Here is a 17,492-nt window from a genome sequence, read left to right as displayed (position 1 = left end):
GCTATTATTTACCATTTTATAAACAGTACTAAATTAGAATTATATATATCAAATGCTGGAATAGCTCAGTTGGTTAGAGCGTGTGGCTGTTAACCACAAGGTCGGAGGTTCAAGCCCTCCTTCTAGCGTGTATAATTTTTTTCTTTTCCAATGTATTTTATTTATCATAATTTTATCTTTTATAATTTTAGCCCTCTTTCTAGCGTGTAACTTTTTTATATGCATTTTGATTAAAACATATTATCATAATTTTATCTTTTCTAATGCATTTTGATTTTAGCACTAAAACATCTTTATCAGAGTGTCAATGCATTTTGATTATAACATATTTATCATAATTTTATCTTTTCTAATTTTAGCCCTCCTTCTAGCGTGTAACTTTTTTATATGCATTTTGATTAAAACATATTATCATAATTTTATCTTTTCTAATGCATTTTGATTTTAGCACTAAAACATCTTTATCAGAGTGTTGTTGTACAAAAATAGACCCGCTATATCACGGTCAAGAGGTTCACGCCCTGCTTCTAGCATGTAATGTTTTTTTCTATAAAAATCAATACAAAAAGGATCTTAGCATTATAAGATAGTGTATTTTGATTTTAGCCCTGAAACATCTTTATCATTGTTTTATAAGACCGACGTGCTCATCTCTCAACCTAAGAGATAACCCTAAGTCGGTAACCTTTTCTTTTAGCAACGCCAACCCTTAAACCATACACGAACTATAAGAGCCGGCTCTATCCAGTGGACTTCTAAAAAAAATACACATTATTAGTATCAGTATTTTATCAATTCTATTAAATTATAGACTAAAATATTAAAATCTATCCGGACTAGGATATCACATCCTAGGTGTTTGAGGAGGCCAATGCCAATGCAGTTTGAACTAAAACATTGCATCAGTCATCAACTATTTCCTCTTCATAAGATTCTTCCGCGAGTGTGCAATTCACACTAAAATGGATTGATAATTTATATACTCCCGTTACAAAATATTAGTCGTTTTATTATTTTGTTAGATTCATACAATACTTAATATATATATTTTATACATAAAATTGGAAATCTAAAACGACTAATATTATTTTAGAACGGATGAGTATTTATTAAGTTGGAGACGATACATATATAGTGATCCGATGTACAGAGTATTTTATAAATACGAACTCATTGATAGCGACGAGATATCAATATGCACAGCCGTTTGGTCGCTGGTCAGTTAACTAGCCTACATCAACATGTACATGCTACCAAGTTGAATCTACAAACCTAGATTTACACCAAATATTATAACCATAAGCGAAGCCAATTTACAAAACTTCTGCTGAATTAAAGCCCCTCGATACGCTGGTTTCAGTTCTCATTGCCAGGAAGCAATGGCAAGCTGCTCTCAGTGGGTGAACCAGGGACGAAGGGAACGAAGCCACGGCCACCAAACACCGGCCGCATGAAACTGTCATCGAACTTGCGCCAGTAATGGTGGACGGACCGTGCCGGGCTTACTAGGAGAAAACGGAGGCTCGCCGGGCGTCGTAGGCTTATGCCATTCTCAAGATCCGGGTGTCCAGGGCTGTTGGCGGCCAGCTGCTCAAAGAAAGACTTCGGGCTGGAAGGTTCAGAAAGGGCGCTTGGTTCCCTGGATAGGTGCCTTGACGGGATCAAGAGCCTGATCAGTGGCTTCGTCAGCAGCCCAAAGACCTGCATAAACAGAGAATAATTGTTCTCAGTCAGACCCATGTTGTAGCAGGGAAAGGAATGTTTTTATGTTTGGTACTTGTCTGCAATATAGGCTTGAAAATCAATATGACTTATTATATTGTGTAATCTTTAGGTGCTGCAGTTTGAGAAAGAACTTACAATTGTGCTGAAAAGAACAACGCTGATTGTGCTTGTGATCATGATAGCATTGCTAGGTTGTTGAGTATGGCCTGATCTTGTGAACTGGAGAATAGAAAATCAGATCAAAAGCATGAACAACAGACAAATGAACACTTAACATTCCAGACCTTTTGAGGCCAGTCTATTGAGGCATATATAGGCAAGAAAAGTAAAGAAAACCAATCCAATTGTGACGATTTTAATTTACAAACAGAACACCTAGACACCGGCTCATAAATGCGCACAGATAAATTGGGTTTCATTATTACAGTTAATGGACAAAGTGTGATTTTTAAGGAATCATCCTTCATCAACAGAACAAAGAGAGCTATAGCCCATACTTCCTTAACCACATGTTTCAACTTTATGGACACAATAAAAAACTCGACCGGCGGGGGTAAGACCGCCCCCACAACATTATATTAAGAAAAAGACATTCTCACATAGGTTGAGAAAACCACCCCAACCCCTACCCCACCCATACACAGTGGCACCGTAGCTCATGTGAGAACAACCACCACTAGGATCCTGTGCTTTGACGTGGGACAGACGGGAAGTCGAACTCAGGACCTGAGTGCTATTTAGACCACCTAACCAACTCAGCTAGAGGTCCTTTCGCTTTTAATCTTTTATGGACACAATAAGAGTTTAAGATATGGTAGTCCAATATGTTTTGGGTTCTAGGACAATGATTATGCAAACATAATTATTTTTTCTGAAATAGATCAAAATACTATTTACTAAATAGTAACAATATTAAGTTGTTCTCAGAGCTCAGAGTTGTAACATATGACATATGCTGTCAATGTCAGTTTTACAAGAGACTAGCTTGATTGTCTGACTAATTGAAAAAAGTTGTTCATCCTTCTAAGTAACCTAGTATGTGAGTGTGTTCCTGGGTTGAGGTGTCAAGAGTCTTTTCCACTCTTCCTCCTCTCCCTTCTACATATTATATCCTCTCTTAATGAAATATTGCAGGTCGCCCACATGTTCGAGAAATAAAAAGTTGACAGAAAAAGTAGAATGTTGATATACAACATGCCAAGTTTAGCTTTGATCTGCGGCCATAAACTCTGTTACTTCCAAGAGGAGCAACTCAACTATGGTAGGAACTAAGATATATGTGAATGTTACACAAACACATAAATGTTTAAGTTCCCTCAATTTATAAAAAACCAATTTCAACATTGTTTCTTTGAATCACCTGTTTGAAGACAAGTTAGCTCACTGATTAGGTTTTAAATCTATGGTTATAACATCTAAGAAGACTTGCAAGGTTGAATTTTGCAGTTTCAATTTTAAAAACAATTAAAGAGACTACATGACTTTTCCTGACATTTAGTTGAGAATGAAAACACTGCAACTTCTATATAAGATTAAGAAATGAAGGCTGTTGATGTTGGTATGTTTTTCTATAAACTTTGTCAAAGTTAGAGAATTTTGACTTATGACAACAAAAAATATCCTATGTTTTGGAATGGATAGAGGAAACAAAAGCAGTAACACAATTCCAGACCAAAGCTCAAACCAGATAGACCAAACACAAGATTTACCTTATTGTAAGCCAACGCAATAGACACAGCACCTCTCATGAGACCCGCCCACCAAACAATAACCTGAATGACCAATATCATGTAAGGAACATAACAACTGTTTCAAGAGAACATAAGAAGTTAAGATGTTGCTAAGTTAAAGACTTACCTGCTGCCTAAAAGATATCTTTCCATTTGGAGTTTTTTTGGTCAAATTTGATACAAAGGATAGTGGGAAAACAAAAGCAGCTCTTGAAACCAGCACCAAGGCTAAAATGGTGCTGCTCAAAGCGATAGACTTTACCGGGCTGCACATGATAGAAAATACAGATTCAGAAGAAAGATCTTCTAGTTGAGCAATGAAGAGAGAGAAAGAGGGAGAGAGTATGCCTATAAGTTTGACCGACAATCTTCCACTTCTCTATATCCAATGCATCCATACCAACATAAAGAAACAGAAAAGTCTCGGAGATAAACGACAATGTTGCAAAGGCATGCCTGTGATCCATCCAATAGAACATTAGCATAAGCATTACCAAAGAATGCATGATCAAAAGCAAATGTCCATACAGAAGGTATGAAGCTACTTACTTGGTTGTGACCCTCGAACTTTCTGTTACATTGTGCCAAGTATAGTGTGACATTACGATACCGCAGAAAAACACAGTGAGAATGCCACTCAAATCGAGCAACTACAATAAAAAGGCAACCCGTTAATAACAATTTACAGCTATGTTTGCTTTTTAAAAAATGCAAAATGTCTGCAGAGGTTAAAAGTACAGGGTGCTCACTTCAGCTAGCATGTAAGATAAATAAGCCATTAGCATCATAATGGAAACTTCACGATCGGTTGAATGCCTGGGGTGCATGTCAAATAAGAGGAATGTAAGTTGTGGAAATACCATCAATTTTTCAATTAAAAAAATTGTGTTGGGTCAGGTACAAACCTGCCGAAGTACAACTTCTTAATGGTATAAGCACTAAGAAGTCCAGACTGCAGAAAAAACACATGTCAGTAAACTTTAGCAAAGCTAGAAGCGGAAGAGCATATAACTTACAGCTACTCCAAGAATGGTGCTGGAGCCGAACAGATAAAGGAAACTGCCAATGAAGTTCAGTAATTTGGCACTGCTGATATTTCCAGGATCAAAGTTCTGGATTGCATTGAACAACACAACAGAAGTTGCGTCATTGACAACACCTTCACCAAACACGAGGCTGTACAAGAATGGTGTCTCATCTTGGCTTAACACCTGCAAGGTGCAAACCGAGTCTGTGGCCGAGAATATTGCCCCAAGTGCTGAAATTTAAGATGTACAAGAGTCAGAAAGAAAGAACTGTATATGGGCAACAGAAGTGTTTATGCTTTGGGTGATGAACTTACCAAGATAGTCTCCCAGTTCAAGTGCGCCGATATTAAGCCTTGATATTAGTCCTAGAGCGCCTATTGAGATCAAATGTGAGTTAGGCAGGAAGAAACCCAGAAGCATATAATCATGTTAAAAGTGAAATTTGGGACCGAACCTACCAAGGGATATTACAGTAAAAGAGATCAAGGTGCCAACTGCACCAAACAGTGTAATAGTAATGAAGTTTCGAAAGAACTGTTTCTTCTTCACTTGGAACCTGGCTTATTGGGGAAGGAAAAAAAAGAACTGTGAGTGGGTTATACACAAAGATTCTTAGTGCCAGATATTCAGCATAATTATACATGACAACATATCAGCTACACTCTTAACGCCAAACACTTGGTGGAATAATTGCAGATTTATATTTAATAGCACAACATAGTTGCTTTGCTACTGAAGTGTTCAGAAGATGGAATCCTTTTTGGACTTTAGCTCAGAAAGCTCCAAAGAGAAAACCTATAGAAATAGGTTCTAAAACAGTAACCAAATACGTGCAATGCTCCTGTGTTAATTTCTTTCCAACATAAACTACAGTATCACCGCCGTTCAATTAAGGATGCTCCACGTCAATTAGAAAGAAAAGGAGGAGGAATTTTCCAAGCACACAGGCAGGGTAGCAACAGCTCTCTTGATATAAATACTTCTTTTAATCGTCAGGGTCTTCTTGCTTTTTTTTCGTTGTGTTTATTATCATGTGCAGGAAAAACTGATATGAATACTAACAAAGAATAAAATAATAACACCATAACGCTAGAACATAGCATCAATACACGAATTCCGTACCCTGCATTGAATATGATCGGCGGCAGCAGGTAAATAAAGAAGAGGTCCTCGCTGAACACCAGCACGCGCGAATGCTTCCCGCTCGACGCGAACAGGATGACCGCTCCAGTTCCCAGCCCCTGCAAAGCCACGCACGTCGAAAAAGGCCACGATTAACCCTCAATCCCCCAACATACAGCATTGCAACATCAAGGTCCCGAAGCATGAGCACAGCAGGGCAAAAGCGGAAAAGAAAAAAAGGAGGCGGTTGGACTCACGATGAAGAGCGCGGTGATGGACTCGTTCATCCAGCGGTTCTCCTCGAGGAGGTGCCCGACGACGATGCAGACGCACATGAGCGCCACGAACAGCCCCACCGCCGCGATGGAGGCGTAGTCCGCTGGCGGGTCGCCCAGCGCCAGCGCCATCGCAGCCCCCAGCCCCATCGTCGCCTCACAGAGTCACAGCTCCGCTAATGACCCCACCAACCCTGGTAGCTTTATTTACCACCGCCCCCGCACGCGGCCCCCTAAACACTCGATTTGCCTTCCAAGCAACACCGCCGGCCGCACGCAACCCGCTAGGCGGAAAAGGGGCCCCACTCACCCAGCCCGGATTGTGTACGAGGAAGAGCCACGAATCTGCTAGGCCCGCCGGAACTGACGAAACCAAGCGCGGATGACGAAACTGAGTCTGTGGAGGAGAAATTCGAGGGGCAATGATGGAAGACGGGTCCGGATGGGAGATCCCAGCGCGGACGGCGGGTGTCGGAGGGGAATCTCAGAGATGCGGTTCTCCGATTCGGGGAGGGAGGGTTTATCGGCGCGGCGGGACTGACTGGTGGCGGGTGGCGCGCCACGGCGAACTCGTAGTCGTAGGCGAGGAGGAGGAGATAGGTATAAACAAACAAACAGAAAAAGACGATCGGTGGGCGGTTGGTTGCTGCTGCCCTGCCGTGCGGTGCGGGAGGGCCGGAGGGGGAACTGGGGAACACGTGTGTGTGTGGGGTGGGGGGTGACAGCGTACGGGTTGGGCCCACGCGTCAGTGGCTGATCCGCGCGGCGCGTTTGGGAGCGGGGGAGGGACCCCGCCGGAGGCGGTGGCCGGTGAGCCGGAACGGCCTCGGCGAGTCGGCGGTCGTCGCTGATGTAATTCTGGGTAAGGAGGCTTGTGGATGCGATGCACTCGTTTCGATCTGGATTTGGGAGAGGGCAAAAGGTACAGCGAAAGGTTGCTTGCACTGGCAGGAAGGATCTGCAACTGGCTTATCTAGGAGTTGACCGAGAGCGACGATGATGGTGTTTGTTTGGAATTATAATTTATCGAAATTATATAGTTTAATTTAAAGTTTATTAGATTATATAATCCGGACAGATTATAATCTTAAAGTTTTCGCTGTCTACTCACGCGTACAAGTTGTAGCTGCATTGAAATGCACGGTGGTTGATCTATTGTGTGGATGAGAATTACTTGTGCAAGAAGCAAGCTCCAAGCTTCGGTTCGGATCATGCATCATGGCTATCCATTTGTTCCGAATGGCTGTAATCTCAGTCCTACGTAACTTGTTAGATTGTTTTGCTACCTCGCAAATTCCATTCAAAATCCATCGCAACCAGAACCACAGGTAAATTCCATTATTCCATGTATCAACAATTATTCCTCGCATCATTTTGCCCCTTCCAAGCCAAACCCAAAAAAAAAACAAAAGCCCAAGGGGCCTCCAACCAATAGTTACAGCAGTCAAGAACTACGAAGCTAACAACCATACATACACAAACATCTTTCAGAACCCTTTCACCACTAATAAAAACAATTAAGTTAAGAAAAATCATAACTGTGCAATCGGTGTTCATGTCAGGCTAGACATCCTCCTCCTGTGCAGATGCAGGGGCGCTGCCGCTCTTTGTAGAACCGGCCTGGAGCCGAAGCAGCTTTCCCTCCGCCGCGGCGGCGGTGCCGACGCAGCGGTCGAGTCGACGCTGCTGTTGCTTATTACGTTGACCTGATCGGACTTGTTGACACGCAAGCACCTCAACTTGTGCACACCGGACGAGAGTGCCACTGACGCCGACCTGCTAGCCCTGGCCGCCGCGTTCTGGCTCCCACTCAGCTCAGCAGCCGGCGGCGGGTACCTGTTCACCGACACCGCCGTCAGCCTCGGCTTACCGTTACCGACAGAATGGTAGCCTCCCGCGCACCGTCTCTGCCGGCTGCACACCGTGGAGGACATGAAGTGGGGAGCTGCTGAGCCACCATGGCCACGAGCCGGCGGCGGCCTCCTGCCCTTCGCCTTCTCCGTCGTCGCGCGCGGGCTCTCCGCGGCATCGGTGTGCCCCACCACCACCAGAGTGCTCCTCGGCGACCCCTTCTCGTCGTCGCTGAGAGCCTGGCAGACCGACGAGGCGAAGAGCTTCTTCTCCTCCTCCTCCTCCTCCTCCTCCTCGAGTGAGATCTCCTTCTCCTCCGCTCTCCTTATCTGCTCGTCGAGACGCTTCAGCTCTTCCTCGGCGGCGCGGATCTCCCTGTCCAGCTCTGCGACCCTCTTCTGCTTCAGCGTTTTCAGATCCTGCGTCAGAATTAAATGAGCAGTATATATATATATATAAATATTAGTCTTACTAGATTAGATACACCGACATTTTTTTTTTGCTCCCCGGCCCGTTCGTGTGTACTTAAATTTACCTGTGGGATTTCTCTGTTCGGCTCGATCGATCTGGCTCGTTTCGCCAGGTTCAGCGAGCAGACCGTCTCGCCGACGTCGTCCTCGGATAGGCTGACGTGCACCACCATTACAACTTTCGAACCATCGCCTGTTATTCAGACATCATCCAGTACAGTAAAGTAATGCCAGATTATCTCTCGTTGCCGGGGCAAGGTTGATTTTTTTTTTTGTAAAAGAAAGTTCTTCAATTTGATCTAATTAAAAGATGGTCCGTACTACGTACCGAGCGAGTCGCTGAGAATCTGGGTAAGCTTGCTGTTTCTGCACATGGTTAAAGGGGAAAAAAAGAAGATACAAATATATATGAACTGAAAACACTACTGACGAGCAAACTCCAGTATGATTGAAATTTGAAAAATGCCGTAGTTTTTGAAACCGATAGTTTAGAAAACCCAACACGGCATGACACACTGAAGAAGGATCACCTGTTACCTATAAGGAACATGGGGCCTCTTCCTCCTGAGCGCAGCAATGACGTCTCCGAGCGCCGACAGGGAGAGGTTGATGGCCTTGCCCTCGTCCATGGTGAGCCCGGACGCGCCGGTCTTGAGCAGCCGCTCGCTGCCGCCGAGGTCGACGAGCCAGAGCTTGCTGACTCCTCCTCCTCCTCCATGCCTCATCCTTCTCCTTATGGTGATCCTCGTCAGGCTACATACACGTGGACGGAGGCTAAGCTTGGAAACTGGAAGGCGGAAGCTAGCTTGGAACGGACTGTGTCGAAGCCAAAGTGCCAAACCCACCAGTGCGACCGGCTGGAGGCGTCGTTGACGTTCGTCCAGGCCGTCGACCGGGCTCGCCGCCCTCTGCGGTACCACTGGCTGGCGTTCTTGAGGTCCGGCGTCGAGACGTCCGTCAGCCCCTCCACTTCCACGGCGCCACCTTTCGTTGCCAGTATGCTGAGGCTACTACTACTGACCAAGTACACGAACGAAGAAGATGGGACATGGAAAATTTAATTCCCGTGCTGGGGATCTTTCAATGGTTTTACTGCGTGCTGGTAAAGGTTTTGCAGGTGAACTGAACTGACAGTCTTATTTACCACGCCGCTGCTTTGCACTCTGTTCGCCTGAAGAGAGGCTGCCTCGGTGCTGCCAGCAAGTCCCTGAGACTCCCCAGGTAGACCTCAAGCATGCTCATGGAGAAAGAGTAGGCGCATGAGCCGTCCTCCGAAGCGCGAGAGAACAGCTCCTGGATAGCCCGAGGCACGACGCCGAGCTTATTACCGCCGGTTCCTTCCTGCAATGCAAATGCAACCCACTTATCATCATTCATCAGAAAAGCACACGTACCGCGGGGAAAAAAAAAGCCATAGATTTAGCTCGGAGTTCTGCTGGGAGCCAAAATCTGATCTGAGAGCGAGCGGAGCGTGAATGACGAACCAACCATTGTGTAGGTCTTCCCCGTCCCGGTCTGGCCGTACGCGAGGATGCAGACGTTGTGGCCGTCGAGTGCAGACCTGAGGATCGGTTTCACTTCTTCGAACACATCCTCTGCCATGGACCACACACACTGAAACAAGTGAGTAAGAAAGAAAGAAAGAAAGAAAGAAAGAAAGAAAGAAAGAAAGACAGGCGTACAACAGACCTACAAAACCAAAACAAGTGATCAGTAAGCATAAGGATTATTACCTTGCGTGGACTCCTGGCCGAAAACCCTATCAGCGCCGAACTCCCTCTTGATCCCGGCTGCCTTGACCGTGATCCTCTCCTGCTCGACGGTAACAGGTGATGACTGGGCATGCAAGCTGTTCGTGTGAGCCAGCGGCCGGACCCGGCAGAAGACCCTAACGCTTCCTGCACACACGGTGCCCCCAAACCCAAAGCTCTGGAGCTCAGAGACAGACAGACCGGCGGGAAATCCAAACAGTAGCAAAGCTAACAACAGCTGTGTGTCAAGGGCTGAAGGCCGTACGTGGTAGGCTAGTTAGTACCTTTCAGTTCAACGAGCCTGTCGAGCGCCTCCCGCCGTCTCCTGTCAACACGCCGCTGCCTTGACCGCAGGCTCGAAATCTCCTCTGGAACACAAAGACGTGCAGTGTGGGCGGGGGTTGAGATTGAGAGATAGTTCCGTTCCGTCAGGCAGGTGTTGTCGTGTCGTCGTCGTCGCAAGGTTAATTCACAGGCGAGTAACAATAACAACAGGTGGAAGAACTGCAACGACGACCTGGTCTTTCAAACAGTTCCAACCTTGCAGAGGCGAGGAGGCGTCGTCCTTGCTGTAGCCCACCGCAGTTTCTCCGTCCGGGAGCAATGGCAATGGCAATGGCACATGCCCCTCCATGGTTTCCTTCTTCATGCGACGACGGAGCCCAAGAGCGCTTCTTCTTCTTCTTCCTCCTCCTCCTCCTCTTCTTCTTCTTCTTCTCTGGACGGCGAGCCGGTCGCTGGTCAGAGAAGAAGCCTCTCGCCCTCCGCCTCCCTGCCGCGCAGTTTCATTTCTCAGTTCCCTCCCAACGGAGCTGAAGAAGAAAAAAAAAGGAGAACAAGAGGCAACTGCTGCCAGCATGACTCCGTCGTGTGGCCGGTGTGGGCGGCGGACGGAATCTGAAACAGCTCATGAGGCCAAGAAAAGAAAAGAGTGGACGGCGCAGAATGAATCTATTCCTCCCGCACTTTCCGTGGTTCGCCTGCGCTGCGCTTCCTTCCGCTCGCACACCACACCACACGGCTGGCTGGCTGGCTGGCCTGGAAAGAACAGTAACGAACTTCTCCCGGAATACCTTGTGGTTGTTGCGGCTACAAGCCTCCGGGGATCCTTGATCTCCCCTTTTCGATGCAGCCTCTGCAGAGCCAAAGGAAAAAAGAAAATGGTCTGCGTCGTCGGGAACGAAAGAAGCGCGAACGAGAAGAGAATCTGCGATGGTACTACCTCGGAGGGGAATGAATAAAATAATCTCCGCCGGCCTCCAGCTGAATTTGTTCTTGAACCTTGACCACCACACCACCAGATGCTATGCTGCTACTACTACGGAGGAGGGGGTGGAGTGCGGAAGGAGAGGAGAGGAGAATTGAAGGAGCGAGCCAACAGCCTAGCTAGCAGAGAATCTGCGCAATGCAGATAAGTAGCGTTTCGTTTTATTTGTCGCTGGATAGTGCAAAATTGAACTATCCAGCGACAATTAAAAAGAAACGGAGAGAAAGTAGTTCCTAATGATTGCGTCTTTTTACTTTCTTGGTCCTGATGTTATTGGATCTCTCGATGCCGAAAGATGGAGGCCGTGTGGGAGCGGCTAAAGTCCAGAGGTTAGAGCAAAGAACGGCTGTAAACGAAGAAGAAGAAGAGGGATCTTCGCGCAAGGAATTAAAGCAGCAGCAAAGGGGAAGGAAGGAGTTGGGATCGACCCCTACCTACCTACGGCGTGAGAACCGGTGAGCGGTGCTTGGCAATGGCAGGCTGTCCCACACCGCCACTGCGGGCAGAAAAACTATGGGCGTGTTTGGTGTGGCGCCTAAGTCACCACACCGTGCCACACTTTTCAGCCACAAGTGTGGCAGCTAAATTGGGCGCCACACTTGTGGCTGAAAAGTGTGGCGCAGTGTGGCGGCTTAGGCGTCACACCAAACACGCCCTATATTAGCAAAACAGTTGGGTTGCCTGGACTGCTGGATTTAGAAGATCCAGACCCGGGCTGGCAGCCCCCACCACCGTTCGTTCACCCGTAGAAAACCAGAGGGGGAGGGCCGGGGCCGGATCATCTGTGGTGGAAAGCTTTCGCCAAAAGTTCTGTCGAGCCGCAATTTGCTCTGCTGTCTGCTCCGGCTCGGTTTGTGCTTTTGCTTGCTTGTTGGCAAGGTCCAGAAGCAGCATTTCTCATTAATCTGCTGACCGAAACTAACGGTCACCACCAACTGAGCGGAACAAGGTTGATGGTCTGCTCCACACACACACACACGCACACAGCGGCGCATTTTTATAATAATAATAATAATAATAATAATAATAATAATAATAATAATAATAATAATAATAATAATAATAATAATAATAATAATAATAATAGTAATAATGAAGCGTGTGCCTTTGTGCACAATCTCTATCCGTTTTTTCTTTCAAAATCTTCCTTACGAAGCCCGCTCCTAGTACAAAAAGAGCCGCTGCTCTATTCTAGCTGGCTTCGAAACCGAACGCCACCTAAATAAAGGAACATGCTAGTATATTAACCCTTACATCCATCCAAATTACTGTCACCCAAGGCTAGCAGCCCGACAACAACAGCATCCATCCTATGACAACTCCTCCTCCATGATGAATGCAAATGCGTCACACGAAGCCGCATTTTTCGCATGACAAAACAGTGGGGGGGATGGCACGGAAGAAGTTCCTCTCTTCGCCCTCAGCCTCCTCCTTCAATTTCTCGAGAAAACAAGTAGTTACCTCTTACCCTGACGGACGAGTCTGATGAATGTGATTGAAACGCCTATATCTGGAGGGAGAACTCGTCCTGTCCATTCAGGGCTTGTTCGGTTAGCTCTCAATCCACATGGATTGAGTGAGATTGGGTGGGTTTAAATCCCAACTAAGTCAAACTCTTTCTTAATTTTTTCCAATCTCATCCAATCCATGGGTAACGGGATTAACCGAACAAGTCCTCATGTGGCTGCCCAGCTAGCCGTTGCCTGATACCAGCAAGCCATCCCGGTCCCAATCCCAAACAGTAAACACTGCAGGCACAAGCAACCGGCACCTGGAAGCTAGGTCGCTGCGTTGTCCTCCTCATCACATAGAGTAACAACAAGGTCTGAACTGATTAAGACTCTGTTCGTTTGTCCAGAAATAGACCAGAAATCGTTTTGACTGATGAAAACTTATATAAATTAAATAAGCATACCAGTTAGAAATTGTTCAATGCCTCCATTTCGGGAAAAAAACGAACGGCCCCTAAAGATGTGCACCAAACTGTTCCACGACTAATTAAACATTATTAACCACCCTTATCCTGTCCATAGATCCCAGCTGCAGCTGCACTGCACACCACAAAAAAAAAAAAAATACAGGCACTTCTCCATGCGTTTGCAGATGGTGCGTCGCCTTCGTTGCCGAGGTTTAGTCAGTGGTTATACAGTTCACGATCCAAGTGCTGGTTCAGGCAGAGAGTCGCAGCTGTGCTCAATTCATCAGTTTGCTGCCGCCCCGGTGAAAGAAAACTCCTTTTCTCACCACTGCTGGCTGCAGCATTGCAACAGCAACACACATGGCATGAGGATGAGAGTGAGGGGACAGGCTCGCAACAGTTCTGCAGCCGTCCCATGTCCATGTGTGTGTGTGAGAGAGAGAGAGAGAGAGCTCACTGAGAGCAGAGCAGAGCACGGCAGTCACAGTGGTTGAATGCAAAGCCCTCGAACTTGGCGCCATGAAAGCCAGATCGACAAACAAACTTGCACGGAATGTTTCTGATCTTGTACGTGCATGGACAGAACAAAAAGAGTACAACAGCCAGAATAATGCGCATATGCATGCACCATACATGCATGAGCATATATATGATCATGTCATGATCATCATTGATGATTCTGCACATTACATTCTCATATGAGACAAATAAACACATTAACGGCTGATTTGGTGGTCATGAATCCTCAGAGGATTTATAGGAAGGAATCCTATGTCACCCTTGTAATTCCTCCTTATAATAATTCCTGATCACCAAATCAGTCATGTTCCTCGCAGTCGGCCTTGGAACTCTCGAGAGCCCTGCTGTCATGGCTTTCGAGTCGCAGCACAGCTTTGCAACCTTTGAACAAAAATCTGGCCCAGCAAATTTTTTTTTCTGCACCTGCCGGAGCGCAAGCATTGCTATTTATGCTAGGCTCTGGGCTCTTTCCAGGTGCCGGTTGCTTGTGCCTGCAGTGTTTACTGTTTGGGATTGGGACCGGGGATGGCTTGCAGACATGGGCAAGGTATCGCAACCCTCTCTTGGAACTGTTGCTTGCGTTGCGGACAAGGACAGGACAAGGGCAAGCATCAACCATGGCATAGTGAACCAAACAAGAAAAAAAGGCGTACGTGCCCAGCGTTTGGAAATTATTGCGGACCTCTCCATTGACACAGCAGGAGGGTAGCAGAAAGGCCGGGATTTTTTTTACATTTTCAATTTTTAGGGCATGTTCAGTTCTTGGGGATTGGCCACCCAGAACTATTCCTAGCCAGATTGCTTGTCTTTTTTTTGACAGAGTGGAACACCCCCTATTTCATTAAGAAATAGTAACCGGACCAAGGTTTTTACAAGACCACAGTCTTAACCAACAGCCAAAAGCCGACAAGACTACCACAATTATCAGCTACGCAAAGGTTAAGCCCAACTAAGGGAACGCAGTATTCCAGAAATACTTGAGAGACAGACTCCAAGTGACTGACGAACAACCAAAGTGGCAAACTAGAGACAAATCCAAAAGCAGCCTGGACCAGCCACCAACAGCGACGACCAAAGCTAGTTTTTTATCTAACGATGAAGATAAGCTGATTACATCAAACAGGACAGAACTTGGAAAGATGCATCAGCAGCCAAAATGTCACTGGAGGCGCCTATCGACCGGCTTCCAACCATAGGCTTTGCTGTAGATGTCACTTGTTATCTTTCGGATTCTGCGGCTTCCTTGCTCCACCAGTTTTTTCCCCTCTTTGTCTGCTGAATAGACCAAGCATCAATCCAGTAACAACAGGAAAAAACCACATTAGATGGATCATCAATCAGCTTAGCATTGAAGCAACAATCATTACGAGTTCGCCAAATTGCCCAAAAGACATCACCACACCCAAAGAGAACATATTTTTTTTCAGTTTTATAAAAACTGTTAATCCAGGAACCGAAAAGATCAGTTGTATCTTTGGGAGTAGAGGACAGATTAAAGGCAATTTGGATGATTCTCCAAATAAACCTGGCCACTGGACAGTGAAAAAGTAAATGGTCTATGGACTCCAGAAGTCCAAAAAAATACAATCAAGGTTCCCTTGCCAGTGTCTTTTAAACAAATTATCTTTTGTCAGAATCTTCTTATTTCTGACCAACCACAGAAACACCTTAATTTTATGAGGTAGCCTGGTTTTCCACAGAAAATTCAAGGGAACATCAATCAGATAATTCTTCATCTTTTTGTACAAGGAATTCACTGAAAAACCTTTGCAACCGAACAGCCACTTCGAAGAATCATCTTCTCTAGAAAGCAAGACATCACTGCAAAGGGTAATGAGGTCATTATAAGCCTTTCCTAAATCACCAATAAGTCTTCTTCTGAACGTAAGCGACTGAAAGTTGGAGGAGATGACATTATGAACTGTGATATCCTTATCATAAGCGAATTCAAACAAGTTAAGGTACTTGTCAGCCAATTTTTCATTACCACACCAGATGTTTTTCCAGAAACTGGAGCTCTTTCCATTACCAATAATTTTTACAGTAATTATAATATTTGTCTCGAACTGAGAGGATACCTTTCCAGAAGTGAGAATCAGAAGGTTTCTTCTTCACAGAAATGATAGGTTTATTTTTAACATACTTGCTATGAACAATGGTTTGCCACAAGCCACTAGAATTTTCTAGTCTCCAAAACCACTTCACCAGCAGAGATTCATTCATTTTTTGTAAATCCAGAACACCGAGACCACCCATATTTTTGGGAGAACAGACTAAATTCCAATCAGCCAAATGGTATTTTTTATGATTATGGCCACCCTGCCATAATAATCTTTTTCTAAAATATCCATTTTTTCAACACACCTTTGGGGCATTTGTACAAAGAGAGCATGTACAGGGGGACATTGGTGAGACTGCTGTTGATCAAAACTAATCGACCTCCCAGACTAAGGAAACGACCTTGCCAGGAGCCCAATTTGCTCTCAATTTTTTCTACTATGGGATCCCACAAAGATTTGCACAACTTTTTGTTATCAATTGGGACCCCTAAGTATTTCATAGGGAGGCCACTTGGAGGGCAAGTAAAGATGTCAGCATACATATGCTCTTTATTTATAGAATTTCCCAAGCAAATAATTTCACTTTTATGAAAGTTAATCTTAAGGCCAGACATCTGTTCAAAAATACAGAGAATAAACTTCAGATTTCTAGCATTTTCAAGATCATCTTGCAGCAAAAAATTAGTGTCATCAGCATATTGTAAGCAGCAGCAACCACCAGAAATAATATATGGGATGAGACCTTTGATAATACCTTCATCTTTAGCTTTTTGGATCAAGCAAGCAAGACCATCAGCTGCCACATTAAAGAGGAGTGGGGAAAAAGGATCACCTTGGCAAACACCCTTATGTGTTTTAAAATAGGGACCAACCACATCATTAGTTCTGATAGCAACTTTACCACTTTTCACAGTCTTCAGCACCCAATCACTCCATTTATCACCAAAGCCTTTCTTAATCATCATATTATGAAGAAATTTCCAATTAACCTTGTCATAAGCTTATTCAAAACCAACTTTAAAATCACTCCATTCTGTTTCTTTCGTTTTACTTCATGAATAATCTCATGAAGTGAAAGGACACCATCCATGATATATCTACCTTTGATAAATCCATACTGAAGGTCACTAATCACAGAGGTGATGCAGCGAGCCAACCTATTAGTCAAAACTTTGGTAATAATTTTGTAACAGACGTTGAGCAAGCAAATAGGTCGAAAGGCTTTAATATCAGTCGCATCTGGGACTTTTGGGATAAGAGTGACTATCCCAAAATTAAGTCTCTCAATATTAAGGGAACCATCATAAAAGGAATTAAAGAGATTAAACAAATCACTTTTAATAACTTCCTAGAATTCCTGAAAAAATTCAGAAGGGAAACCATCAGGTCCCGGAGCACTATTGTGTTTCAGAGAAAACACCACCTCTTTGATCTCCTCCAAAGAGAAAGGACTAGTAAGAAGGTCTTTGTCCTCCTCCTCAAGCTGTTTCATGTCCAAATTATCAAATGAAATACTTGAATCTTGAGAAGGGCCAAAGAGGTCTTTATAGAAAGAAGTCGCCAGCGGGTTAATGCCATGATCATCATGCGCCAAAATATCACCATGAGAAAGAGTTAAGATCTTAAGTTTCCTCTTTTTATGCTTGGCTAGCAAATGGAAGTATTTAGAGTTCTCATCACCATCTATCAAGAACTTATCTCTAGCTTTCTGTCTGAGGCTAATGTTTTCCTCATCAACAATCTTCTTGAGGTTAGATTCCAGGTTAAGTTTCACAA

The 17,492-nt window shown here is 44.9% G+C and overlaps 2 protein-coding genes and 1 non-coding gene across 9 annotated transcripts; 1 reads left to right on the top strand and 2 right to left on the bottom strand.

The window, feature by feature from the left end:
• The first annotated feature begins 54 nt into the window (after positions 1 to 54).
• On the top strand, positions 55 to 128 carry TRNAN-GUU (transfer RNA asparagine (anticodon GUU)). The gene has a single exon. It is a non-coding gene; the product is annotated as a tRNA-Asn (tRNA).
• Positions 129 to 1,158: 1,030 nt separating this feature from the next.
• LOC100274279 (sodium/hydrogen exchanger) lies at positions 1,159 to 6,858 on the bottom strand. Its single transcript, NM_001148643.2, has 13 exons — positions 5,863 to 6,858; positions 5,606 to 5,724; positions 4,942 to 5,039; positions 4,798 to 4,857; positions 4,472 to 4,713; positions 4,361 to 4,407; positions 4,205 to 4,271; positions 4,005 to 4,105; positions 3,804 to 3,911; positions 3,583 to 3,721; positions 3,435 to 3,497; positions 1,861 to 1,944; positions 1,159 to 1,701 (listed from the first exon to the last, which is right to left on the bottom strand). The coding sequence occupies exons 1-13, from the start codon at positions 6,028 to 6,030 to the stop codon at positions 1,357 to 1,359; spliced, it is 1,641 nt and encodes a 546-aa protein (NP_001142115.2). The 5' UTR covers positions 6,031 to 6,858; the 3' UTR covers positions 1,159 to 1,356.
• A 328-nt stretch (positions 6,859 to 7,186) lies between these two features.
• Positions 7,187 to 11,727, bottom strand: LOC103652735 (kinesin-like protein KIN-14O). 7 transcript variants are annotated; one of them, XM_008679695.4, is made up of 13 exons: positions 11,175 to 11,727; positions 11,026 to 11,087; positions 10,493 to 10,724; positions 10,237 to 10,320; positions 9,935 to 10,099; positions 9,690 to 9,796; positions 9,346 to 9,542; positions 9,047 to 9,217; positions 8,739 to 8,954; positions 8,530 to 8,567; positions 8,267 to 8,394; positions 7,783 to 8,150; positions 7,187 to 7,716 (listed from the first exon to the last, which is right to left on the bottom strand). In XM_008679695.4, the coding sequence occupies exons 3-13, from the start codon at positions 10,599 to 10,601 to the stop codon at positions 7,434 to 7,436; spliced, it is 1,866 nt and encodes a 621-aa protein (XP_008677917.2). In that variant the 5' UTR covers positions 10,602 to 10,724; positions 11,026 to 11,087; positions 11,175 to 11,727; the 3' UTR covers positions 7,187 to 7,433. The 7 variants fall into 7 exon arrangements, with proteins under 7 accessions (XP_008677917.2, XP_020408012.1, XP_020408011.1 ...); XM_020552423.3 differs by having other exon boundaries at positions 7,187 to 8,150; XM_020552422.3 differs by lacking the exons at positions 11,026 to 11,087; positions 11,175 to 11,727 and adding an exon at positions 10,800 to 11,010 and having other exon boundaries at positions 10,467 to 10,724.
• Between the last annotated feature and the right edge of the window lie 5,765 nt (positions 11,728 to 17,492).

This window comes from Zea mays, chromosome 4 (assembly GCF_902167145.1).
Source record: "Zea mays cultivar B73 chromosome 4, Zm-B73-REFERENCE-NAM-5.0, whole genome shotgun sequence".
In the NCBI taxonomy this organism is placed as follows: Eukaryota; Viridiplantae; Streptophyta; class Magnoliopsida; order Poales; family Poaceae; genus Zea; species Zea mays.
Note: the sequence above shows the minus strand (reverse complement) of the source record. Positions and strands in the feature narration are given on the sequence as shown.